The 25,043-nt window shown below is 52.2% G+C and overlaps 2 protein-coding genes across 7 annotated transcripts; one reads left to right on the top strand and one right to left on the bottom strand.

Moving 5' to 3' along the window:
* The first annotated feature begins 186 nt into the window (after positions 1-186).
* On the top strand, positions 187-14,156 carry ZNF821 (zinc finger protein 821). Of its 4 annotated transcripts, XM_040615498.1 has the most exons (8): positions 187-399; positions 596-802; positions 3,032-3,123; positions 10,004-10,129; positions 10,644-10,786; positions 11,342-11,446; positions 12,352-12,518; positions 13,243-14,156. In XM_040615498.1, exons 3-8 carry the CDS (start codon positions 3,084-3,086, stop codon positions 13,895-13,897), a joined length of 1,236 nt encoding a protein of 411 aa, XP_040471432.1. In that variant the 5' UTR covers positions 187-399; positions 596-802; positions 3,032-3,083; the 3' UTR covers positions 13,898-14,156. The 4 variants fall into 4 exon arrangements, with proteins under 4 accessions (XP_040471432.1, XP_040471433.1, XP_040471434.1 ...); XM_040615499.1 differs by lacking the exons at positions 187-399; positions 596-802 and adding an exon at positions 942-1,043; XM_040615500.1 differs by lacking the exons at positions 187-399; positions 596-802 and adding an exon at positions 9,798-9,908.
* A 2,637-nt stretch (positions 14,157-16,793) lies between these two features.
* On the bottom strand, positions 16,794-23,963 carry ATXN1L (ataxin 1 like). 3 transcript variants are annotated; one of them, XM_040615491.1, is made up of 3 exons: positions 23,879-23,963; positions 21,849-23,554; positions 16,794-17,550 (listed from the first exon to the last, which is right to left on the bottom strand). In XM_040615491.1, exons 2-3 carry the CDS (start codon positions 23,442-23,444, stop codon positions 17,443-17,445), a joined length of 1,704 nt encoding a protein of 567 aa, XP_040471425.1. In that variant the 5' UTR covers positions 23,445-23,554; positions 23,879-23,963; the 3' UTR covers positions 16,794-17,442. The 3 variants fall into 3 exon arrangements, with proteins under 3 accessions (XP_040471425.1, XP_040471426.1, XP_040471424.1); XM_040615492.1 differs by having other exon boundaries at positions 21,957-23,554; XM_040615490.1 differs by having other exon boundaries at positions 16,794-23,554.
* Between the last annotated feature and the right edge of the window lie 1,080 nt (positions 23,964-25,043).

Below are 25,043 nucleotides of genomic sequence, written 5' to 3'. Positions count from 1 at the left end.
GACGTGACAGCGTCCGGGGAACGAAGCAGCGGCGGCACACGCGAGGAGAGCGGCACTGAAGAACTAAATGACCCAGCGGAGGGATCCCGTGTGTGACTACGTACAGTACCACCCCGATACGCGTCCGCTGAGGCCCGGCCCCTGCGTGGAGGTTCCGGTAGCGCGGCGTTCCGCCTGCGGTTCCCCCTCCTCCGTGCCGGGAGCCCCGCCTCTACAGCGGACGGGAGCCGGTCGGCTGAGGGCAGCGCGCAGGGTCGCGGGTGGAGGGGTCTCCAGCCCTCCGAGGGCCAGGCGGCGGTGGCAGCTCCGGGAGGGAGGTTCGGGCCGAGGCTGAGCCCGGTCCCGGGGCCTCAGTCCTGCCGCCGCTTTTCTCCGGGGCGGCGCGGCCCGGCCTCGAGGGTAAGCCGGGCCGGCGGGAAGCCCCGGCGCTGCCCGCAGACCCCGCAGAGGCGGCGGGCTCTGGGCCTGAGGGGAAGCAACCCAGAGGCTCCCACACGGCAGTGCGGGGCGGTTCAGTTCTAAATGGATGCAGGCGTTCATAACGCACGTGGTGGCTTTTAAATTAATAGTAAAATCGTGATTTTTGACCTTGCAGGGTGAGTGCGATTCTGGTGAGCTCAGGTAGCACCAGAGTAGCCGCTTCCCGGCCCCGGCGCGGGGCTCGACAGCCGCCAGCGGCGGGGGCCAGGACTCGGCGCCGCTCCCGCGCTGCCCGCCGGGGTGGGCGAGACCCGCGGCTGGCACGGATGACCTCCTGCGGGCGGCCGGGGGCTGCTGGCCAGGACGGATCCATGAAAACCAGGTGAGATGCTTCAGATCGTGCAAGAACTGGCACCTGGGGTCTGCGGGCGAGGTCTTTGGCAGCCAGCACGGCACCGCCGCTGCCGTGCCGGGGCTTCCCGCGCCGTGCCGGGGGCTTCCCGGGGCCGTGCCCGCGCCCGTGCCCGCGCCGCGCGCTCTGGCGGCGCCGCCATCTTGCCCGTCTGTCTGTCCGGCGGCCCTTTGTCTGTCTGCGGCTCCGCGGCGCCTTCCAGCGGGACCGGGTAAGGCGGGCCGGGCCGCGGCCGGGACCGGATCCCGCCGTCCGCCTGAGGGGCGGCAGCGTCGGTGCCGCTGCCTGCGAGAGGCCGGGCCGGGCTGGCTGTCGGGCTGGATCCCTCGGTCGTCCGTCGGCACCCTCGGGGGTCCGCGCTGGGTTCTCCCGCCCGGGCCTCTGCCGGTGGAGCGGGCTTCGTTTGGCTGTGTGTCCGTCCGCGTGCGGGCTGGATCCCTCAGCTGCCGCCTCCCGTGTGCTGGGACTGCCGGCTGGATCCCTCCGTCTGAGGAGGGGGACGGGATCCCGGGGTCTGTCGGTCGGTGGGAGGCTGTCAGGATCCCTGTGTCTGCCTCTCTGAGGAGGCTGACAGGATCCCTGGGTCCGTCTGTCAGTGGGAGGTTAATGGGATGCCTGTGCCTGTCTGTCTGAGGTGGATGACAGGATCCCTGTGTCTGTCTGAGGTGGATGACGGGATCCCTGTGCCTGTCAGAGGCGGATGACGGGATCCCTGTGCCTGTCAGAGGCGGATGACGGGATCCCTGTGCCTGTCAGAGGCGGATGACGGGATCCCTGTGCCTGTCAGAGGCGGATGACGGGATCCCTGTGTCTGTCTGAGGTGGATGACGGGATCCCTGTGTCTGTCTGAGGTGGATGACGGGATCCCTGTGTCTGTCTGAGGTGGATGACGGGATCCCTGTGCCTGTCAGAGGCGGATGACGGGATCCCTGTGCCTGTCTGAGGCGGATGACGGGATCCCTGTGCCTGTCAGAGGCGGATGACGGGATCCCTGTGCCTGTCTGAGGCGGATGACGGGATCCCTGTGCCTGTCTGAGGCGGATGACGGGATCCCTGTGCCTGTCTGAGGTGGATGACGGGATCCCTGTGCCTGTCAGAGGCGGATGACGGGATCCCTGTGCCTGTCTGAGGTGGATGACGGGATCCCTGTGCCTGTCAGAGGCGGATGACGGGATCCCTGTGCCTGTCTGAGGCGGATGACGGGATCCCTGTGCCTGTCTGAGGCGGATGACGGGATCCCTGTGTCCGTCTGTTGGGGAGGCTGATGGGATCCCTGTGTCTGTCCTTCCAGGGGGAGATGGATTCAGCTCCTCCTTTGTCAGTCTGTCTGTCTGAGAGCACTGTTGGGATTGATCCCTTTCTCAGTCAGTCTGAGGGTGAGGAGTTGGTGTTTCCTCCCTTGTAAAGTCTGAGGAGGTTGGTGTGTCCCCACCTGCGAGGGACAGGGGCTGCGCACCCTGCCCCACATGCAGTGGGCTCGGTGGTCCCTCCCCATGTGAGGGCAGGCAGTCTGTCCCCACCTGCCTGTCCCTGTCCCTGCCTGCCTGGGGAGGTCCAGGCAGCAGGGAGGGTGCAGCAGCACAGTTGTTTCCCTCTGCCTGTGCCTGCCTGTGAGGCGGGTGAGGTGAGTCTCTTTGAGAGGTGTCTCTCTGGGCCGAGACCTGTCCCTGGGCTGACCACACTGTCCTGTCAGCTGCCGCCACCATGTCTGGATCTGTGAGCATCAGGCAGCTGGTTCCCTTATCTGCCTGAGCTGGGCGGTCAGGTGCCTGACACCAGCCTTCTGGGCGTGGTAGGGCCTTCTGTCCCCTCAGTCTCTCTCTGGGTGAGGGGCATAGGTGGGGCAGGGTCTGCAGGTTTGATTAGGCTCTTGCCCCCTTGGCCATAGGAACAGACAGGAGGGGGAATGGTGTTTGGACTGAGACTGCACACACTCTTGAAGTGGGGCACTCAGCTTTTTGTATGCTGGGGACAGGATTGCTTACAATTTTGCTTGAGAACTGGGTGGGACTGCCTTCACACGGTGGTTTGTGAAACGCTTGTGGATTGTGTTGGGTGCTGACACTGAATATGGCTGTGGTGATGAAGAATGAGCCCTGTGGGCAGATGGGTGGGGAACGACCCTGAGACAGCCAGCTGCATTTGGCTGGAGGCTCACAAGGTTCCAGTAGTGTGTGTGACAGGCTCTTCTCTTCTCAGGTGAGCCCTCTGCTGAGGGAACAAACACTCTGTGCTTCCAGGTCAGGGAAACATGTCCCGTCGGAAACAGACCACTCCTAACAAAGTTCACTGTGAGTATTATGTTACATAGCAACATGGGATCCTTGCCTTAGCTGGAATGTTGTGGAGTGAAATGGGGAGGGGGGGAATGGTGGAAAGGTACAGTTTGTGGGGGAATGGTGGTTACTCACATTTCGTCTTAGGGATTGTAAGAATAGAAACTGAGCTCTGTGCGTCAGGGGAGCTGGCTGTGTCCTGGCATGGCAGGACAGGGATAGGCTTGAACAAACAACTGATGCTGTAAAGGTAGGTGTGTATGTGCAGGGCCTGCAGCTGTGCTTTGCATTCACAGTGCCACAAGTGCAAGTTAGTATACTAAGAAATGTGACATCAGGGCTCTGGCCCATCTTGGGTAGCAAAGGAAGTTCTAGGCAAGTTCAAGGGCGTGGCTGAAACCCAGAAAGTCCTGGGTTCTGATCTTTTCCCTACCACAGACTCAGCTGACTGGCCTTGGACATGTTACTGAAGCTCACTGTATCTCAGTTTCCTACCAGATAGTGTAAGATAAAGCCATTTGCTCTTTTCTTGCAGGGAATGGGCAGTGCCTAAGTAATTTACTGGACAGATAAATGCTATCTGTCAGATCATTTTTGAGCTGAGCTGATAGGACAGATCTCTGTTTCTCCAGCATTGTCAAGACCCTGGTGCTTGTTTGAGAGTGAAGGTGTTAAGATGCTGTACATCAGTGCTTCAGGCAGGCTACAGCAGGATGTTAGTGGAACTGGGAGACACAGATGGTTGTTTGGCTGCAAAGGGGAAACTGCACATACATGGCTTTTGACTGATCACAGCAGAGGGAAGCTGGGGGGACTGAAGCTCTGTGCCCTTGTTCGTACTCAGCTTTGTGGCTGGAGACATTTGGGCTGGAATGAGGAAAAATTGCCGCCTCTGTAGGCATGTGAAAGCAAGGCTGATGAGAGGGCTGTGGGTATTGCTAAGCTGCAGTAGCCGTCAGGAGTATGGGACAGAGAGCTGAATGCTGCAGCTCTAACACTGCTTTGCTTTGCTGATGCTGCTGGCTTGCACGTCTGTGTATTTCTTTCTCTGTGCATTTCTTTCTCTGTGCTGCCTTTTTGCATGGGTACAGCAACAGGAGTCTATGCATGCTGTTCTCTGTACTAGGGGAAAATACAATGTGATACAGCCTAACACTTTGCACACTCGGTGAGTGTATTGGGGAGAATTACCTCTGTCTGGGACTTGAAAGCCCCATTGGCTGCTAGAGCTAGGCATGGGAGAGCTGACAAAGCTTTCTGTGGTGGCCAGCCTTCAGGAGTCTTGAGGTGTGGCTTCTGGCATCTGCACTGACTTGTGCTCTCCCATTCCTGCTTCTGGGCGCTGTGTTCAGCAGTGGGCAGAGCATAGCTTTGATTTGCTTGATGGTACAGTAATGACTTTGGAACTGTCTTCCTTAGAGAAATTTGACAGGTCCTGTGTTTTGTGCTATGATGCCAGTAACACAGCTATGTCCACACACTTTTGCTTTTGAGAGTGCCCAGATGTTGGGGCTGCTGTTTAGATCAGACATACAGAGTCACAGTCTCTCATGTATGGAAACCAAGGGGTGCAACAGCTCTAATGGTGCAGGTAGACTTTCCATGGTGTTTAGGTAGGCTGCTTTCTGTACCCCACTGTGTAAAGGTTATATTCTTCAGAAACTTATACTATTATATACGTATTATGTTCAGTTGTGCGGTGTTTTCACAGTGAACGCTGGGTTTTTTATCTACAATACAAGTGATTGTATCTCTAGTTTTGGTCTCAGGGGAAGCTATCTGACAAACATGCTACCAGTGGGCATGATGTTGAGGTTATGGCATCTGGTGTGCCACAGAGAGGAATTCTGGGACCTGTTCACCTGCTTTACATGCAGTACATTGCTCCAGAGCAACTGTTCAACATGAGCCATCAGGAGCAGCAAGTAGGACCACAAGAAAATAAAGGGACCAAAAGATACAAGAAACATGTCAATGATGATGTCTCCAACTTGGGATGGAAAATCTTGTCTTATGATGAACACCACCAAATCGTTGGGACTTCTTTGTCTACCTAGCCTGCTGTGTATCTGGAGGGCCCAGAAATGCCATGCAGTGCACTGACGAGGATAATCGGAGAGAGCATCAGCTCCAAGAACTGGGTGAGCCAGCAGAATGAGGAGTCAGGCTGAGACATAGCAGACACGTTACTGAGACTTCTTCACAGGGACTGAAGTGGTTGGGAGGAAAGGAATAAAAGGGACAGCAGGTATGCAGCTTTTTATGCAGTTATCTGCAGCTGGGGTCTGATTTGGCAGGCTATGGGGCTGGGAAAGTGCTTTTTGGATTTGCATAAATACCACTGTGAATATCTAACTGGACAGATTTGTGGGAGGACAGTGCCTACTTCTTCCTTGCATGGCCACTCCATGTTATCTTCTTTCTTGGATTCACTAGGGTGGGCAACAGCTGCAGATCTCCTCTTCCTGGCTTGCTCGGTGCCACCTCTTTCCAGGGATACTTTCCAGGCTTGGCATGGCCCTCATTTAACCTTGCTTTCACAACATGGTTTGCTGCCCTCACTTAGCATAGAATCACTTTGTTTGGCATGCAGAGCAACCAGCTGGGAAGTTGTGTGGTCATAAGTCAAAACAGTTCTAAATAGAAGTTGATGTGTAAGGAAATTCAAAATAATACAGAAACAGTGATGAAAATCACTATTATCACAAAAGTCCCATTGTGCATGATGGCCAGTCCTTCTGCAGTTCTAATTGTAGTCATTTCCCCTTTGGCAGGCCTTCAGCACATAAATGGCTCTTAATTTAATTTTGTTTTGCCACATGGTGCATGAAGAATACACCTGATAAAGTGTTAACAAATAAAACTGGTGTAATGGAATGCACCTATTGCATTGCCCATTCCACACTGAATTGAAAAATACAATGCAGTTACGTTGTTCCTGTGGAGATACCTTAACTGGTTCAATTTGGTCTGTATTTTCTCCCAGAGTCTAAAGTATAAAAGTATCAAATCTCTGTAAGCAATTCATCTGATCTTGCATTCAAGCCCATCCGTTGCTGCACTCCATCAGTTATAGGCTACTCACTGTTCTTGTGCTTGCCAAAAGTTTGCTGCAGGTGTTAGTGTGTACTTTTATTTTCTGTCACTGCTGTCCCATGAGCTGGCTTTCTTTCTATTGCTTGTACCCTTTGCAAGTGATGCTTATTTTAAAACTCTTGAGAACAGCTTTTCTTAGTCAAATTAATTCCCACTTCCTGGATCTGTTTATTGTGGTCCAAATATCCCATTAATCCTCTATTTCCTTCCCTCTCCCTTTGACACACACACATTCTCTGCTCTTCGGTGTTCCTTGAATTCTGCTGTCTATAATATTCCCAGTTTGAAGAGAAAGCATCTCACAAGAAATAGCACCCAGCATTCAAAACCGAGCAGAAATGTTACTTGCATCAAAATCCTTGGTTCTTAAAGGGCTCTGTGGGCTGCCATTGTTAACTCTTTCAATTGTGTTGTTTTTCATTTCAGTAACCACTACAGCAGTGTGGACAACCCAGAATAGCGATGGGGCAGGTGGACTAGATCCACAGTGGTGGAAAGACTTGCAAATTTCAGGTCCAGGAAAGGAACACAGAGAAGACCTACATGAACAGGGACTTTAAATTTGATGTACAAGGAGGGAATACAGTGGCTCATCTCTGAGAGACCTTTCTGTTTAGGAAGGAAGACAGGGGAACAATGCAGTTTCTTTTGATTTTTGTTTTGTGGATTTTGGGGTGGGGGTTGTTTGTTTGTGTGTTTATTTTCCAGAACACCTGAGAGTTATCCTGCATTCATACAGTTCAAGAAGGGAAGGGCTCAGGAAAAAAAGTCATTGCTGGCTACCAATTTGATATACCGCCAGATCCTAGCAGTCATAACTGCCCTTCTTACACAGTGCCACAGGGCTGCCCCCTTCCTCCACAGCTGCTCATCTGGCATCCCACTCATTTACAAGATTATGGAGAGAACTGGAATGCAAAGCAGAGGCATTTGTATGATCTTTCACTGTCCTACGTCTCTAGCTGTTTGTAAAACAAATACAGTGACTTGTTTTGGTGTTGTGGTCAGCCTGCAGCCCTTTTTTGTATTTAATAAAGAAACTTCTGGAGAAGAGTCTGTGAATTCACTATTGAGCATAACATCCTTTACTGATGGCAGTGATCTTAAAGCTGTTGCCTGTCTTACTCCCTTTCCAAATGAATGGAAGTGTATTCAAAGCAGGGTGGAGGTGGGGGTGTAAGTGCCTGTATGCGAGCATGTATGTGCAGAAACAATAAAAGTATAACGCTGTACCTGTCAAACATTGAAGCTCTAAGCTTCATCAAAGTAGGACTTAGTCCATCAGTAGATGAACAGGACAATCTCCCCTAAGTTCTTTTGGAGACAGCGTTAGTTTAATATGTAAGAAGTTTTGTATAAGCTAAAGATAACATTTTTAAAAGTTTGCCTTTCCCAGTGCCGTGATGCATTTTTAGATGCAGGCTAGTGGAGAATGCACAAGATGTCATCGGCTAACAGCACTGGTTTGGTTAACAGTTTGCATTTTTGACTGTAAGCTGATAGTTCTCTGCACTGCACTGAATCAGTGCTAACTGGGTTCTGGGTGTGTTGTACAGAAAGGCCACTGGCAGACACAATCACTGTCTTAGTTGTGATTGATGCTAGTGTTACTGATAGGAGGAGTTCCCTCCTCGGTCACCTTATATAAAGATCACAGCTTTTACAATCCTGCAGACTGCACGGTCGGTTTATCTGAGCAGGAACCCACCTGCCATTAGACTCCAGGCTGCTGCTCAGTGGAAACAAACCATCTGGAAGGGGAAAGGGGGAAGCAAACAAACACGTAACTGCTTCCACTAGCAGTTGCAGTGGTGTTTGGGAATCCCGTTTGGTAACTGCCACAGGTAGTATGTCTCCCACCATAGTTTTACATCTGTCTTGTGTTCTGCAGGATTCCTCATTTCACTATACTTTGTCTTGCAATGCTTCTTTGGTCTCTGGGCTTTTATCCTGGTGGTCTCTGGATATCTGCTTCTTGGAGCGGCACTGTCATTCTGCAGTGTCTGTTGTTAGTACAGTCTGTATCTCAGTCCCACCAAAGTGAGGTGGTGGTCCAGACATAAAAGCTGCACTCCAGGTCACGAAAACCATTCAGTGCTGGAATAGCTTCTCATGCAGGTATCTGTGTCACAGCAATCACAATGGTACCTGCCACTTTCAGTGACAAGTAGACTTAGGGTGCTCCTCAGCACCTCTCTTCAGCCTGCATGGATTGTGTTCTCAAGTCTTCTCTACAGAAACCTTTCTTACATTTCTGAAACAGAATAATAAATGCCTTCAAATGCTTTTGGAAACCTCCATGGGGATGTTGGGAACTAGAACTCTTCTCCCACAGTCTCTGTAAAACTTCTGAAGGTCTTTGAAATCTGTAAATTACTGCTTTTTAAAGCACTGCCGGAAATTGCAAGGTAAGCACCAGAAAGGCAGCGAGTATGAATATGGGGCAAAGCTGGCTGAAACAGTTTAGCACATGGGAACGTACCTGTCCTTTTAATAGGACTGGTGCTCTTTCAGTGAGTCGAGAGTTCAATTCCCTGATTATACTGATGCCAGTTGTGGCCCTATACTAAAAGGTACAATTCTCTCCTGAAAATATGTTTTGACTTTTGTTTTATGTGAAAAATGCACTGTGTTTTCTTCAGCATTTCCGCATTTATGCTTTGAGTGGTTCTTGAGAACTTAAAAATTAGTTGATAAAATTTAACCCAAAAGCTAACCCACTGGGAACTTTTGACACCTTGTGTCCCAGGCAGTCCCAGCTCATCTACTGAGAGGTAAATCACAGCTACACCTGGAACAAGGCCATTCACTTGATTTAATGTGAAAATTAGTGGTTACCTTTTATCGTTATTCTTTGGAACCAAAAGTTCTCCTTAGCTGGGACTGCTGTAAGAAGTTTTCTCTCTGAGAAGTACAAATAATTGCCTTCTTTCAATGTGTTTGACACCTGTTGAGATACTAGTGATCAGCGTCTTTCAACAAAACAGACTGTAAGCTATCCTCAACAAGCATGTCAGCTTTCTGGGTTCGTTCCCTTAGTTTTCTTGTTTTGAGCATATGAATTGTCACTGAGATTTATTTTAGCCAGAGTCATTCCTGGGCAAGGTGAGGTAATGAAGCAAGTTATCCATCGTGTAAGGAGGAGCACACCAGCTCTGAGCACAAGCACCTTCTTGGAGGGCAGCTTGTCCTCAGCCCTCCTGGAAGAGAAGGTGGTGACCGAGGATATCAAGGACAACCCCTGGTTTAGGGTCACTGGAGAGCAGATGAGGTGCCAGGCACTCAAGGAGATACTATTTTTGTGTAAGTTGCCTTTTATAGCAAGCAATGGGGCTTAACAATTTAGAAGAGCCGTATAGCACTATGCCTGATCTGGGATACTGTCTTAATCCCCGAGTGGCTTCCTCCCCTGCCTAGAGCTGTGCTACAGTTCTGCTGGCAGATGGCTTGGTAGCAGAGAAAGCCACCTGTCTACATATGGCAGATATATGGGATCTCATGGGTTTTTTTTGCGGCTGGAGTGGCATATAAAGAGTATGCCCAGAGCAGCCTGATGCTGGACATTTCCACTAGCAAGACTGTTCTACACACAGGGTCCGGACTCGCATCAGCAGGTACAAGAGGCTGGTGTTGCAGAGTAGGCAAGCAGAGAGGTTACTTAAATGCTTTCTGAGAGGTGACTTCAGAGGTTCTGCACAGCGCAGGTGAGCAGCCCCACGCCTGTTGTGTTCTTGGCAAGCCTTAGTGGTGAAAGCAATGGAACAGCACCAGTCTAACTCTTTGTCCTTGTGGCTGCTAGGGGAACAAGTCTTTGCAGGGCTGGAGGAGCAAGCCCGCCAAGCCATGATGAAAAACAACTTTCCTGGAGCTCTTGGGGACCAAAGGCCAGCCATTCATCCACTGCAAGACCCCGACTCCAGCAGCAGTGAGTTCCACCCCTTCCAATAATGGCAAGGTAGTAAACTGGGGAGACCCTGCCAAGGGGTGAGGCTAGGTGCTGCACAGCTTGTGGGGGTCCTCTGAGGACCATCTTTCCCTCTTCCTTGTCTGGGTTAGCCCTTGGTTCCTGGGCAGGACTTTATCAGCAAACAGCAAGAGCAGGGCTGCTCCCTAGGGGAAAGCAAGGCCAGAGCCAAGGACCACAACACAAACTGGGCAACGACCTCACCACTGGGATACAGTTCCAGTTACCAGAGCAAGGTGGTAACAGTAGCAGGTCCAGCTGACAGTCCAGGGCCTGTCAAGGAAGGCAGGGCCACAGGCCAGGCCCAGGGACTCCACAGAGCACTGCAGGCCCTGAAGTGCCCCGGCCTGAGTTTAAATGGAGCCCTGGTTGGAGGGGGTGGGTAGAGGCCCTAGGTCAGGCTGGTCAGGACAGTTGAGGCCTATGAGTACCCTCAGTGTCCCAACACTTGGAATAACTGTTCTGCATGTTCCAGGTGGCAGTGATGATGAGGAAACCACCCAGGATGAAGTTTCTTCCCATACATCTGAGGAGGATGGCTCAATGGTGAAAGTGAAGAAAGAATTAGAAAATGCAGAACAACCTGTGGCTGGAACCCCACTGATGAGAGAAAATGAGGCAAGTGTGTACTGGCTCTGCACTCACCTTAGCCTCCCAGGGAGGGAGAAGGGCACTGTCTAAACGCCTCCTCTCCCCAGCATGGTTTCTTGTCATCTTTTCCCTCCTGCCTCCTCCAAACAACATCTCCTGGAACGAGGAAAGGGTATGAAGAGCTCTTGGGCTGCCAGGAGCTGGAAATAGCAGGCACAAACTGCCATTTTCCTGGCTGGCTGAGATGGTTGTGTGGAGCGTGCCCCCTGTGCCTTTGCCTGACTTCCTCTTCCCTTCTGCTGCAGGGCAGCCCTGCCTACCAGAGCCACTCTGCCGGTGGGAGCCTGGGTGTGAGTGGAGGCCACGAGGCCTCCCAGAGACAGCACAAGTTTTGCTCAGAGGCTACAGAAAGGAAGTTTTAGACTGCAGGAGCACAAACCAGCCCTAGTGGGACTGGGCACGCAGCACTTGATCTGGTTAAGGCCTGCCTGCGGTGTTGGCTAGATATTAGGGGTGTGGTATGCCTCTGTGTGTGTGTGAGATCTGTGCACCTTACATCAAAGTGGTTTTTCCTCTCTGTAGGTGCCGGAGAGTTTGAATGCTGACCCTATGGTGGGACTGTCACAGTGCCCCCTCTGCCAGATGGAGTGTGGAAGCAGAGAGCAGCTCATTGCTCATGTATACCAGGTAGGGGATGGTTCCAACTGTGGGATATCTCTGGCCTTAAGCCCCAAATCCAGAAACAGCCCAAAGCACAGTATGGCTTTGTTCTGGTCTTTGCAGTCACTGAACTGAGCTTCGAGCTAGGATGTGATTGAAGTTTACAGCAGTAAACTGCGCCTAGAGGGTGTTCTGGGGAAACAATCAACAAGGCACCGGTCTGCAGATCTGGAAGACACAACTCTGTCCCAAGGTAGTCTCTGCAAGTAGTTGCAGGCTAAGACTAGGCAGTTCCTTCAGATTAAATAGGGAAGCAATTTTTGCATCATTCAGTGAGATGAGAAACCTTCCTCCTAATCACCCAGTTCTTTATTTTGTAGCTGTATTACAGTTCCTACCTATGAAAACAGCTGTTGTTCCTCTGAAATGATTCCAGTATTGCAGGAAATCTGTGCTGGAATCTCACAGGTTTTGTTGTCAGTGCTTTCTTCACAGCACACCAAATTCTGTAAAAGAAGGAATGAAGCAGAACTGAACTGGCCACTTACCTGCACCAGCTGACTGTCTCCATCTAAGCACTTCCTCACCAGCATCCTTCCTGCTGTTAGTCCAGTCATGCTTTGTTGAGCAACAGCAGCTCCTCAGATCATTTCTGAAAACAAGGGTCAGGTCCTACCATCCAAGTGTTTTGGCCTTATTTGTTTCTCTTGCACTGGAGTGGAGCTGTAGAAAGGTTTCCTCCTTGCTGTTTGACTTGTGACACCCCAAATGTCTTGAGCTTGGTCTAGGAGCTGACAGACAGAGGTTTAGTGGTAAGGTGTTCCCATTCCAAGAGGCTGAACTGAGTAATTTACATTATCTGATGAGCCTGCCTCAGACGGGGTAGGGAGCTGGGCAATTTGTAACTTAACAACTTGGTGGTTGTTTTGCAGCACACTGCAGCTGTGGTGAGTGCCAAGAGCTACATGTGTCCTGTATGCGGCAGAGCCCTCAGCTCACCGGGATCCCTTGGGCGACATCTCCTGATCCACTCAGAGGACCAGCTGTCAAACTGTGCAGTGTGTGGAGCACGCTTCACCAGCCACGCCACATTCAACAGGTCAGGGTCGGCCTGGCTGGTGAGTGGGCTAGGGTACCCACATTAAAGATTAGGTGGGTTGCCTTGAATGACACAGAAGTCGTGGCTCTGGACCCACTGAGGCCTGTAGGAGAGCTGTGAACACCCCCAGTGAGTGAGATTCCCTCAATCCCCTCCTGCCTGCAGCTCTGCATCACCTGCCAAGACCTCCACGGGCTGTGCTGCTAAAAGGGTGTTCCTTAGTTCTGTGAAGAACTAGAGCTGTGCAGGAAGCACTGGGGTCTCCAGTCACTGGAGGACAATCAACTGTTTCCCTTGCCCAGCAAACCATCAGAGTAGGTCTGTACTGCCCAGATGGGTTCGTCATTTCCAGAGTGGGACTACAGGCAGAAACCAAAATGTTCCTTGTTTGTGTCCTGCCTGGTGAAGGATTATCTACTGACCAGTGGAACAGGGCTGAAGGGAGAAATCCAGATATGATGGGGAGGAGCAGCTTGCTGGCTGATTGCTGCTCTTGTGCTCTTCCAACCCAGACACTGCTCTGGGCTAACCTGCTTCCTACCCCTGCATATGATGTTGCTTCATTTTAGATATTCAGACATGTCTGTGGGCAAGAATGGTTTAGCAGAGGCCTCTGTTATGGGCTGTAGTAGAGGCACTGTTCACTGCAGCCCCCTGGGCAGTCTGAGATGGGGCTCATCCATCAGCACCAAGTCTCTGACTTTCTGCTCTTTCTGCTTTCCAGCGAGAAGCTGCCAGAGGTGCTCAGTGCAGATCGCCTGCCAGCACCACAGAGCGAGGGCCCCTCCAGTGTTGAGGGGAAAGACATTGCCTTTCACACCCCTGTGTATCCTGCAGGCATCCTCCTAGTGTGCAACAACTGTGCTGCTTATCGTAAGCTGCTGGAGGCACAGACACCTGGCATGCGAAAGTGGGCACTTCGTCGGCAGAACGAGCCCTTGGAAGTGCGGCTGCAGCGCCTGGAGCGGGAGCGTACAGCCAAGAAGAGCCGGCGGGACAATGAGACACCTGAAGAGCGGGAAGTGAGGCGTATGCGGGACCGAGAAGCTAAGCGCCTGCAGCGCATGCAAGAGACAGATGAGCAAAGGGCACGGCGGCTGCAGAGAGACCGGGAAGCCATGCGACTGAAACGTGCAAATGAGACCCCAGAGAAACGACAGGCCCGGCTCATCCGGGAGCGTGAGGCCAAGAGGCTCAAGCGGCGCCTGGAGAAAATGGACATGATGCTCCGGGCACAGTTTGGCCAGGACCCCTCTGCCATGGCTGCTTTGGCAGCTGAAATGAACTTTTTCCAGCTGCCAGTGAGCAATGTGGAGCTGGAGAGCCAGCTGCTGGGCAAAATGACCTTTGAGGAGCAGAGCAACAGTGCACTGCATTAAGCTACAGCCAAGGACTGTGCCACTTCTGCTGCACCTGCCACAGGTGCACTAGCAGCCTTCGACATTCAGGAGGCTGCTGTGGGTCCCTGGCTGACTCTCCCTGACAGATGGTTCTGGATTTCTCCTGGAAATAGGAGGATAACGGAGCTGAGAGATGTCTGCCAAAGTAGCTCTGGTGGGAGCAGATTCTGAGGATACAGACTGCTCTGGGGGCCAAGTCACAGCCTGTGAACAGAGAGAAAATAAATTAATGCTCACATTTGTTTAGTCCCCTTCTTTACCTGTTGTGCTTTGCCCTGTTCTTGGACCCTTTCCCCATAGGTGGGTTTGGGCTGCTGCAGTTCTGCCACAGGTGAAAGCCTACCTCACTAAAAAGGGATTTTGTTTACTGCAGCATGAATTGTGAAGCTGAGGACTTTGATAGCCCACAACTCCTCCAGGAGTAAATCCCTTGCAGTTTGTGCCCAGAAAAAAGAAGTAAAGGAGGATGTTGTCTCCCTGGAAATGGCTATGCACACCCTTTCTCTTAACACTATCATTATGTGCTTATTTGCAGTAGCATCCATGGGAAAACTAAGAGGAAACTGAGTTCCTGTTCTAAGATACCCCACATAAACACTAACAGAAAGGCTGACTGAGGTAAGCAAACAGCAAACAAGTTTGCTGGTTTACTCACAAGTTAATTTTCACTTAAACAGCATTTCAGGTTTGCAAGTGAAAGAGCTCATTGAATGGTAAACAGTAAGGGTAGGTCAGTTCTCCAGCGCTGTACGGATTTGCTTTTCCCTTCATTCAGCACTGGTGAGGCCACACCTGGAGTGCTGCGTCCAGTTCGGGGCTCCCCAGTGCAAGGGAGGCACAGACATACTGGAGAGCATCTAGTAAAGGGCCACTACAATAGGGAAGGGATTGGAGCATCTCTCCTACACAGAACGGCTGAGAGAACTAGGACTGTTCAGCCTGGATAAGAGAAGGCTTGAGGGAGGAATCTTGTCAATGTGTATAAATACCTGAGGGGACAGCGTAAAGAAGACAGAGCCAGGCTGTTTTCAGTGGTGCCTAGTGACAAGACTAGAGACAATGGGCACAAACTGAAACATGGAGGGTTCTCTCTGAACAACAGGAAACACTTTTTCACTATGTGGGTGACGGAGCACTGGCAGAGGTTACACAGAGAGGTTCTGGAGTCTCACACCTTGGAGGTATTTAAAAGACACAGTCCTTGGCTGCTGGCTGTAGATGGCCCACAGGGCGGGCGTTGGACCAGATGACCCCCAGAGGTCCCTTCCCACCCCAGCCATTCTGCAACGTCATAGTAAGCTGAGCTGATTCAACCACTTCCATACAGCCAAATGCAAGGCTGCTCATCTAGGCCCATGGATTGCACTCCAGTTACTTATTCTCATAGTAAATTCCTCTGTGACTAACAGTGACTTTCAGTGGTCACTGCAGGTAACACTGTGGGGCGAGGGGAGGACCATTTGTACACAGAACCACACAGGTAGAAAAGAAAGTTGCTTTTGCTTCCATACTGCAGCAGCAAAATCAGCGAGAGGAATGTGGAAAACAGGTGAGCTGGGGAGGAGCCACGGAAAGCTACAATAACTGCGTCTGGAAAAACCTGTCAGGCAGTAGGGAATTTAAGCCTTCTTTAGTTTATTCAAGAGGTAGCCAAGGCAAAATGTAATCGTAGTCTGTACCTGTATGAAAAGGTCCCCACTGCTATTATAAATCATTATGAAACTATACACTATGGAAATCAAAGGTAGACGCATTTAAACATTAGCACAGAAGGACTCAGGGGGAGGCAAAGGGGTGGTATACTGTCCATTATTCTGTTTCTTCAAGAATTAGCATCAAAAAATGCATGTGGTAGCTTTATGGTTTCCAAACGCCAGCCCACCAAACACTGGTGTGACACACATCTATGTTTTGTGGCCTTAAGACCCCCACTGCTTCCAGAGCATTTCCAGTTAGGGTCTGCAGTACAGTTACATGGTGGTCTAAATACACGGGGAGCTACTACCTTCTCTCTGATGGCTGTTTCTCTGCATTAAGTCAGAAGAGGTGACCACAAGACCCCTGCTTGAGATCAGAAGAGTAATGTTAAAACAAGAAGCAAAACCTTTTGGCCAGACTACATAGAAACCTGATTTTTCGCTCTTTTTTTCAGTTTGAAACACTTTTAAGTCCCTTAAAACCCTAGTTAATGCTTACAATAATTGCCTTCAAAGTGCATAATGTTGGTTGGTTGTTTTTTTGTGAAAACAAACCAACCTTACAGACAGCCTTGTGGACACTTGCTACAAAAAGTATTTAATCTTTTCAATGGTACATTCTTCCACATGGCACTGTAACATCTTGCTTCCTCACCTTACAGAGCCTGCTTTAACATCTGATTCATCACATAGAACTGATATCCAGGAGTCATCCTGGCCTCTCTCACTGTGGGAAAAGGCACCAGATCTGGAAAGGATCTATTCAGTTCTGTGTTGCCATGCTTGTATCCTCCTTTGCTCTCTGAACTGACCTCTCTATTCTTGCCTCTGTCCATTTTCATACTCAAACCAGCATAGAGTCTGCATCCTGCAGCATTTGCTATTACTCTGCCTTGGGTGTTTTGCTTGGCCAACAGAGATGTAGCTTCACTCTGCCATCGGCAGCCGAATTTTCCCTGCAGTGTCACTGGTACTTGACCGTTATTCCAAGGGGTTCAGGAAACATCACATAACAGCAAAAGCACTTCAACACAGAATTATGGCTTACAATCCATCTGTCAGACAGCCTTTACCTTGCCCTTGCCACAAGTCTCCAGATCACTCTGTGCAAGAGCAGAGAAGCCACATCCTAATTATCAATTACGATACAGATGAGCAAAAAGTCTCAAACACCAAAGGAAAAGCTATTGGTTTATATATAGATATATATATATAGATATAGATATATACTGTGTTTACAGAGTCAACAAGTTAAATGCAATATTCATAAGAGCATTAACAATAAAAATACAATCTGTGTGTAGCCAAGTACAGACTTAAAATGGTAAAACAGGAAAAAGGATCTCACCAAAAGTACAAATATACAGTACAAATTGATTTATTTAAAACAGTTACAAAAAAAGCACAACAAAATAGAGATTATCCTTAGAATTATTAATGCTTTGTTAAAGATCAGGTAGGAGGAAAGGGGCAGGAACAAGGTTGGAGGGGAGCACCTGACTAGTTCTAAGGCTTTAGATACAATGCGGTTGGTTACATGTTAATACAGCCATTACATAACTGGGATTATAGTTGAGGGATCAGCACTTATCTACAAAGACCTCCTTGCCTCAGGGCAGCCCAGCCAGTTCCCCCAGTGTGACATGTCTGTTTCTCTGCTTTGCATGGGCAGACCCTCCCCTGGCGCTAAGGTGCCATGAAAGCGGAAAACAACTAGAATGTGCATGGGTGCGTTTGCAGGGTGGGGTGGCAGCAGCCTAGAAGGACCTTAGGGGCAAGTCCTGTCCTCCATGGACAGATGTGAAGACCGTGGAAGGGCCTTGACCATCAGCATTTTAAGCCATACGTAGAACACACCCTGGGCCAAACTCTGTACAGAATGTGCATTCGTAGCCATCTTAGCAGCTTCTGCAAAGTTTCAGGCCCTAGGACAGCCTGAAAGACAAAGAGCAGTTGTGAGTGATGCTAGGGAAAGGCACATGTACTGCTGTGGGCAGGAACTAGCATTTGGGCTACTCAAGCTGCTGTAGTTTCTTTTACATTATTTTCTGAGTAACAAGGATTGTTAGTTCTCTACGGGGGAAAGTGACTTCAAGTGTGGGGTGGGGACGGGATGGGGGTGGGACACTTAATGAGAAAAGTGCATTATACTTGCGCACCTGCTGGAAAGGGGAGGCAGAGGGGCCTCTGCAGCTTTCCTTCTTTCCAGACAGAGCTTCCTCTGCATAGTCTGGTAGTGATGAGCACTCATCGCTTGGACCAAGTCTCACGTTCCTGGAGCAAGTGTACGCATAGCCTAGAAACAAGCCAGGCCTCTGCTGGGCAGCTGACTTTAGGAATGTTTCATGAGATAGGACAGATGGCTACAGACACCCATTATTGCATCCTACAGACGCTTGCCACAGAGTGTGAGCTGGATAAAACCAAGGCCAGGAGGCCTCCTCCTCCAGGTTGGACAGACCACAGCTCTCCTCCCCTTCACAGCAGCAGCAGGAAAACAGTATATTTCTCTGATAAGCCTGTCACATCTCTGCCAGGAGAAAAGCCCAGATAACCATCTCATTCCACAATGTCTTCCTGGCTTTATCTCCTCCTTTCCCAGTAAACCTAAGAAAGAAAAGCTTCCTCCATGGGCTCATTCATAGCCTTTCTGCCTACAGCAGAGCCTGTCTCAAACACTCCCTATCTCAGGAGAGCCTCAATGCTCAACACAGCAACCAACACAGGGTGCAGAGCAACACAGCCCAACCCAGGAAGGACAGATTCCAGTGACGATGAGTACTGCCAAGCTGGGCTAGAGGGCTGCCAGTGCCGCCCCCCCGCCCACCGCCTCTGGGGCAAGCGCCCAGATGCCAAAATTCTTCGTATCAATGCCCCACCACAAGGTGTGCCCCAAAGCATTGCTTCCATGGAAGAGCTGGCAGCTGAAACATGCACAACAGTGGGACTGACACAGAGTCTGGATAGAAGCACCAAGGTCAAATTCACCCTGGCATGTTCCACAGAGCTCAGGAGCGCACTCAAGAGATGCACAGTGAGCCAAAGTCCAGGCCAGCGGCTGGGTAAACACCAGGGTGAGCACCTTCACAGCCCTTCAGCTGCTTACAGTACAAAGCTATTTTAGCCACATGGCATCTTGCCTCATACATCAGTGTCTTCCCTTTCAGAGCACTGTTCAGTGCAACTGAGATCTAGTAGTAGTTACAGTAACACACAGGAGATAAGGCAGGCTCTCCAAACCCTCTCTCCAAAAGACAAGAGACTTCAGTGTTCAAAGATGCACGTGAGGGGCTCTGTGCCCTTCAGCTGCTCAGACACTCCCTCTGTGTGCAACCAGCCCTTCTACATTCACACACCGTATGTAGGCAAGATCCCTTTCTTAGCTGCCTGCCACAGCTCTGAATTCCTCTGCATGCACCATGCAAAGAACAGGCAAGAGAACCTGGGCTCCTCTGCCTTCTGCCTTTGGCCACAGACACCCTGGATATCCTGAGCATGAAGTACTAACTGACACTAATCGAGGTCTTTGCGTAGAATCCAATGAATAGCAACTGTGAAACACACAAGGTGATGAGGCACCTGGGCCCAGACAGTACATTTTACTGACAAACAGTGCCATGAAAATAGCATCTGTTCCCACAGCTGTTGCATGCAAGGAGGCAGAATCTTCACATGACAGCATCACTGCGACTTCATACATTTCAAATGCAGCTGATGAGACTGGAAACAGTGTCATCTGGGGGAAGCTACATGTGATATAGGCAGCATCCTTGTTCTGGAGAAACCCCCGTGAGGCACAAACACTGAAGGCATGAGTAGCGCATGTCTCCCTAAGGCCTGAAAAGAAACCGTCCTGGTGCAGGCATTTCAAAGGCAACAAAAAAGGCTAGCAATGTGCTAGGGAAACAGGACTGACAACCCAGATGGAAGGGACGTTCTGGAGACTCTCTAACTTGCCTCATAGCCAGCGGAGCACTGCTCCATCACACAGCCAACAGAAGCCTGCCAATTGCAGGTCACATTCCTGGAGAGCGTGCAGAACAGCCCTGAGACACCACTGCTGCAAGCTGACCAAAGGACAGCTGTGCTGAGGAGAGGTGCTGACACACAAGCCATTCGGGGAAGGAAAAGCAGTGCCCTAGCCATCAGGCATGCCCGACAGAGAACTTCAGGAAGATGAGCAAAGGGAGACAGAAAATGGTACGCTGAACATCAGGAGCAGCATCAGGACTCTAGTAGGGACCTGCACACTGGAAAGAGACCCTCTTAAAAGCCTGGTCCTAACACAGAGATGGGCACCTTAATATAAGAAATACTTAATCCAAGAAGTCAAGTCAGTGAAGACTCTTACTGTCAACATAATGGTGACTATCCTTTATTCTAGCTAAGCAGTTAGAGCTGGTGTCATAACACACCATCAGAGAGGGCAAATTAGTCTAACTACTAGAGCCTTCACTTGAATGGAGTGTTATTACCATAATGAGGTATTAATATACAGTTGTATTAAATCTCACCATGAAAAAGACTACTCTTGATTTTACCATGCTGTTCTACAGAGGAACTCCGAAGTAAAGCATCAGAAAAACTATCACAAAACCACCCCAAAATGCCCCGTGATGCCATGATAATTTTAGAGTCCCTACATTAATCATAGAACTGTACTTAGCAGAAACATTGTACCTTGCCTGCACATGCACAAACACTTGTCTCTTGTCTAGAGCTTATTCAGGAAACTGCCTGCAGGGAAGAATTAGCCATCTGGAAAGTTTTCTTCTTATTTAGTTACAAAATATAGTCTCGGTCATCTCACAGTCATCCATCCTTCCTTAGAGAATGCTGAATATATTTTACTCCGGCTTTAAAAAAAACCAAAACAACCAAAGCCTGAAAACCAACCAAAAAACCCCAACCCCATTCATCCATAGGCTAAGCCTCTGCAAAAGCTCTAAGCCCAAGAGATGCTTTTTAAAAAATCATTATTAACATGGGAAGAAAGATTCGATTTGGTGGCAAATAATTAAATGTATTTTACTGATGTCTCCCGTCCCAACTTGTGTCCCATCCCAAGTGCTTGAGTTCCCTGTTCACCTACACCCAAACCCATCCTTTTGGTCCTTCCTCTTGAATTTCTGTGATTCATTCAAATCTTTACATTCTATGCAAGAAGAAAGAGCAGTTGGATTCAGTGGAAGAGACATTAAACAGAACCACCAGAGAAGCATCTCCATCCCACCCTCAAGAGCTCCCTTGGTGAACGGTCCTTTTAAAGTGCATGTGTGAAGAAAAGGGATACTGAGAGTAGAGCCCCCTAAACTCCAGTGGGGACCCATCTCTCCCCATCATGAGAAAGGAGGAATAAAATCTTCAGCAATTTTATCTGCTACTTTAAGCCATGTCTGCCCTCCTCATCTCCCAACCCATCTTGAATGCTTAGACCCTGCCCTGCAGGGAATCAAGTTATTCAGGGAGGTGCGAGAAAGCCCTACCCTCCAATCTCTGGAATGCTCCCATCGCAAGCTCATGAGCACATCCCTGTTCTCTACCCCAGCTAGCCTGTTGCTGCTCCCTGAGGCACTGGAGCCCTCTTGATTCCCCAAGCGGAACTTGTCAGCCACTGAACTGGAATAAACCCAGTCCTGCAGGGCAGAAAGCAGCCTTGCTGGTGAACCTGTCACAAAGTCTGTGCAATTTCTCCACCTGATGGTGAGGCTCACCTACAGGGGATGCCCTAGCTCACAGCCTCAAAGGGATCACTTCCCTGCATTTGAACGCCCTTCGATAGACAGCTTGACCTCCTGGGGAATGAAAGAGGGACGGAGCAGAGAGGGCCGAGGCTCCTCTGCCTGCATGCTGTATCTTTGGAAGCCTGGGGCTGTCCAGCTGTGCTGACTGCCAGTCTCAGGCTGAGAGGATTCTACAGGAGAGCTCTGGGCTGCACTGTCCCTATCTGTGTGGCTCTTCCTTTCAGCAGCTCTGTCAGACGGTTCTCTTGACCCCTGAGCTGTTCTTTCAGATCTCTCCCTAGTAGATAGCAACTGATCCGTGAGAGGGTAGTTAGCCTGAGAAGCGGAGCTGCCGTTCATGCTCTGTAAACTGATTGATATACAGACATCACCCACTTGCAGCCTGTGACAGGGCAAAGCAAAGAGCTGACCAGTCCGGCCTGGGCTACAGGAGGACCAGCCCTGGCCATACACAAAGAAGGGATGCTCTGGGGGCACATCAATGCTCACTTTACTTTGTTGCTCCCCGACCACAAAATGCAGTGTGACAAGCCCGGGCCACTGGCTTTCCTGAATATCCACCACGGTGCTGGAGTCAATCTTCAGGCCCCCGCTCACCTCTGCACTGCGAACAAAGTCTTGAGTCTGCAGGTCCTCCACGCGCTTCAGCTCTCCTGTAGCCAGCTGGATGATGGCTCCTTTCATGAAGTGAGAGGGCAAGTGTGAGGAGCTGGGTGGTTGCAGCTGGACCAGGTCCTTTTCAAGTGCGCTTCCTCCAGCCTGTGCGTCCGGGCTCCGCCTCACCAGGGTTTCTGAAGTGGAAGACCTGGTGGGCTCGGATCCAGCGGGAACCAGGACTGGCTTGCCGTTGGCTATCACCATTCCTTTGGTTAATTGTCTTTGTCTAACCGGCTCTTCAGGGGACATTACATACGGACTCCTGGACTGGCTTTTCTCAGCAGCCGCCCTTTCCGCTGGGTTCCTCAGCACGTCCTTTGACTCCCCCTGCTGATCAGGGATATTATGGCAAAGGTTTAAGGGGCTCGGGTCATCTTTCCTCTGGGCTGCCAGAATATGATAATCCTGAGATGCCAACACCCCCACCACCCTCTGAACCTCCAGATCGGTGTCTGGGGTGCTTCTGTGAGCTGGCACAGAGACCTCTGTTCCCAACGTCTGGTAACCTGAAAGGAACTGTCCATCGACCACACATCCCGCTACAGCCCCTGGCAGACAGTCTTCAGCTTTACTGCTGGCAGAGTCCGCAGCCTCACTGGTCCTCCTCACCACACTATGCTCCAGATGTCTCTGTCCACCATTGGCAGCAGCTACCTCTGAACTCGGGTGACTGTCTTGCTGAAGAGACTCTGGGCTTCCGCCCGTTGTAGGTGTCTCATATGCAGAATACCCTGGTGGGAAGCGGGACATCTGATAATAAACAGGAATTCTACCTGGTGCAATATCTAATGGCTGGGTCCCAGCATGGTGCTGCATCTGGCCAGAAGGAGAGATTGCAGAAGCAGATTTGTTGAAGGTGTGGGTAGGAGAGGTAGTCTGGGGGGAAGGAGCGGCTTCTTCCGTGAAGAGAGAGGCATATGGCACAAAGTGGGGGACATGAGAGGCGGTGATGTTGGTGGAAGGAGACAGGAGAGGACTAGGCAGGAAGCCAGGAGGGACAGCATAGGGCACTGTGTAATGCGAGCCAATGAACTGTAGGGACGCTGGAGGGATCTGTGCGTAGTGGATGGGGGGGTAGGGCACCCCTGGGTGCTGGATTATTGGTGAAGTCATATTGAAGGTGGGAGGCAGAGGGCTCACGTTCACCACGGAGTGCAGACCCGTTGGTGAAAAGGTGGCGGGTGGCACTGCCACTTTGTAGAGCATCCCATACTGGTCCACCGTCAGCCCTGCCACTGCTTCCGTGGCCTCGCCAGGGCCATAGTGCAGAGCCGCAGGGCCTGGCCCCGCTGCCCGGGTCCAGTCGGGGCCCTCGCCCGAGGCCTGGGCAAGCCCTGCACGTCCTGTCTCGGTGCCGGTGCTGGCGGTAGGAAGTTCGCGCTTCTTTGGCGGGAGGCACTCCTGGCTCCGCTCGTGGCCTGCTCTCATGGTGCCCCGTGGTGTCCCGGCAGCCCCGGCCGCGACGCTCGTTCATGGGGGCACCCGCAGGGGCTGCCACACGCCGGCTCCCGGATCCCCGCTCCCGGCCACCGCCTCACCTGCGCCAGGAACAGAGGGAGTCGTCAGTCCCGGCCCCGCCACCGAGCCGCCAAGGGCCCCGGCGGCGGGGGGAGCCACCAGGCCGCAGGGACAGGGGAGGCCCCGGGCCCCGGCCGCGAGAACAAGCGAGCCGACGAACCCTGGCCCTACCCCGGGGCCGCGGCACCGGCTCCGGGGACCGACGAGAGCCCGAGCCCGGTCGCCGGCACCGGCCCCACCCCCGGCCCCGGCCGCGCCCCACCCCGCCGAATCCGAGGCGCCGCAGTCGCGTCGCGCCCCGCCACGGCGGGCCCGCCCGGTGCCCACCACAGCCCGCGGCTCACCCGCCATCGCCCGGCTCCTCCTCCGCGACCCCCATCGGCCCCGGCGCCGCCCGCGGCCACCTCCGGCCCGACCCCTCCCCGCGGCGCACGTCGATGACGCACTGCTCCGCGCGCCGGAAGCGCCTCACCCGGCGGCAGGGGGCGTGGCGGCGGCGCACCCGCAGCTGACGTCACCGGCCGTCCGCAGTGCCGGTCGCCCTGGCAACCTGCCGCGCCCCCCGGCGCCGCCCCCGGGGCCCAGGCTAGCCCCTGGGCGGTGATACCGGCCGGCACTGCTCTTCGGCGGGTAGGGCGTGCTGCTGGGCCGGCCGGAGGGGCGGGGCGCCGCCGGGAGCGCAGGCTTCCACCGAGACCTCGGCCCGGGCGGGCGGATCGGCTGCGGGGGAGCGAGCTCCTGCGGGGAAAGGCCGTGCCCAGTCCCCAGCCGCAAAGGCCGAGCCGTCCCGGGGCGCCTGCCGCGCCCGGCGCCTCAGACCGGGCAGCCGGCCCGGTTCTCACTGCGGGGGGCCGGTGGTGGAGGAACTCCTGCCCCACCGCCCTCTGCGCAGCCCTTCCACCTTCTGCCTAAACGTACCCCTCGCCCTGCCTCGCACCCGGCGCCCTTGCTTGTCTCGGTGCCGCCAGCAAGCTCCTACGAGTGTGCGGCTTCTCGTTGTTCATCGGTTTGTGATGTGATAGAAGATCCTGGCAAGTGCGAGGAGAAGTTGCCCGGAGCGGGGTCTCGCCAGTTCCCGTTCCCCATCACACGTCAAAGTCTCTCCCACCCCGAACTCCGGGACTCGGGCTCGAGCGGCTGCGCCCCTTACACCCGAGCAGCGCCCGCCCCGCGTGACCCCTCACACGGGTCTGGGGTCTCCCCCCCGCCGCTGGCAAACAAGCCCGGGCCGCTCCTCTGGTACCGCTGCCAGCACACGGCCATGTCCGCCCCAGGGCTGGTCTCAGAACAACGTCCTCGCACATCTATAGATCAGACACTGCTTCGTGCCTGCTGCCGCCTCCGAGGCGTCGAGCCGAGCCTCTGATGTCAGGGAAGCGTGACGCTGTCCCCGGTGTCACTAGCGGACGCTTAAGGAGCTCAGGGGGGCTGACAGCAGCCTCCCCGCGGGAAACGCCGCTGGCCTCCACCCGGCAGATGGGCCCCGGAACGCTAGTTGCGGGCGACGCG

This window comes from Falco naumanni, chromosome 15 (assembly GCF_017639655.2).
Source record: "Falco naumanni isolate bFalNau1 chromosome 15, bFalNau1.pat, whole genome shotgun sequence".
Taxonomy (NCBI): Eukaryota; Metazoa; Chordata; class Aves; order Falconiformes; family Falconidae; genus Falco; species Falco naumanni.
This window is presented reverse-complemented; position numbering and strand designations above follow the sequence as displayed.

Excerpts from the sequence above, each read along its gene's own strand:
- ATXN1L (XM_040615490.1), bottom strand. The coding sequence starts at position 23,444 with ATGAGAGCAGGCCACGAGCGGAGCCAGGAGTGCCTCCCGCCAAAGAAG.
- ZNF821 (XM_040615497.1), top strand. The coding sequence starts at position 9,961 with ATGGAACAGCACCAGTCTAACTCTTTGTCCTTGTGGCTGCTAGGGGAA. Across the intron at positions 11,447-12,351 it reads TCATTGCTCATGTATACCAG|CACACTGCAGCTGTGGTGAG; the intron begins GTAGGGGATGGT and ends GTTGTTTTGCAG. Across the intron at positions 12,519-13,242 it reads AGCCACGCCACATTCAACAG|CGAGAAGCTGCCAGAGGTGC; the intron begins GTCAGGGTCGGC and ends TCTGCTTTCCAG.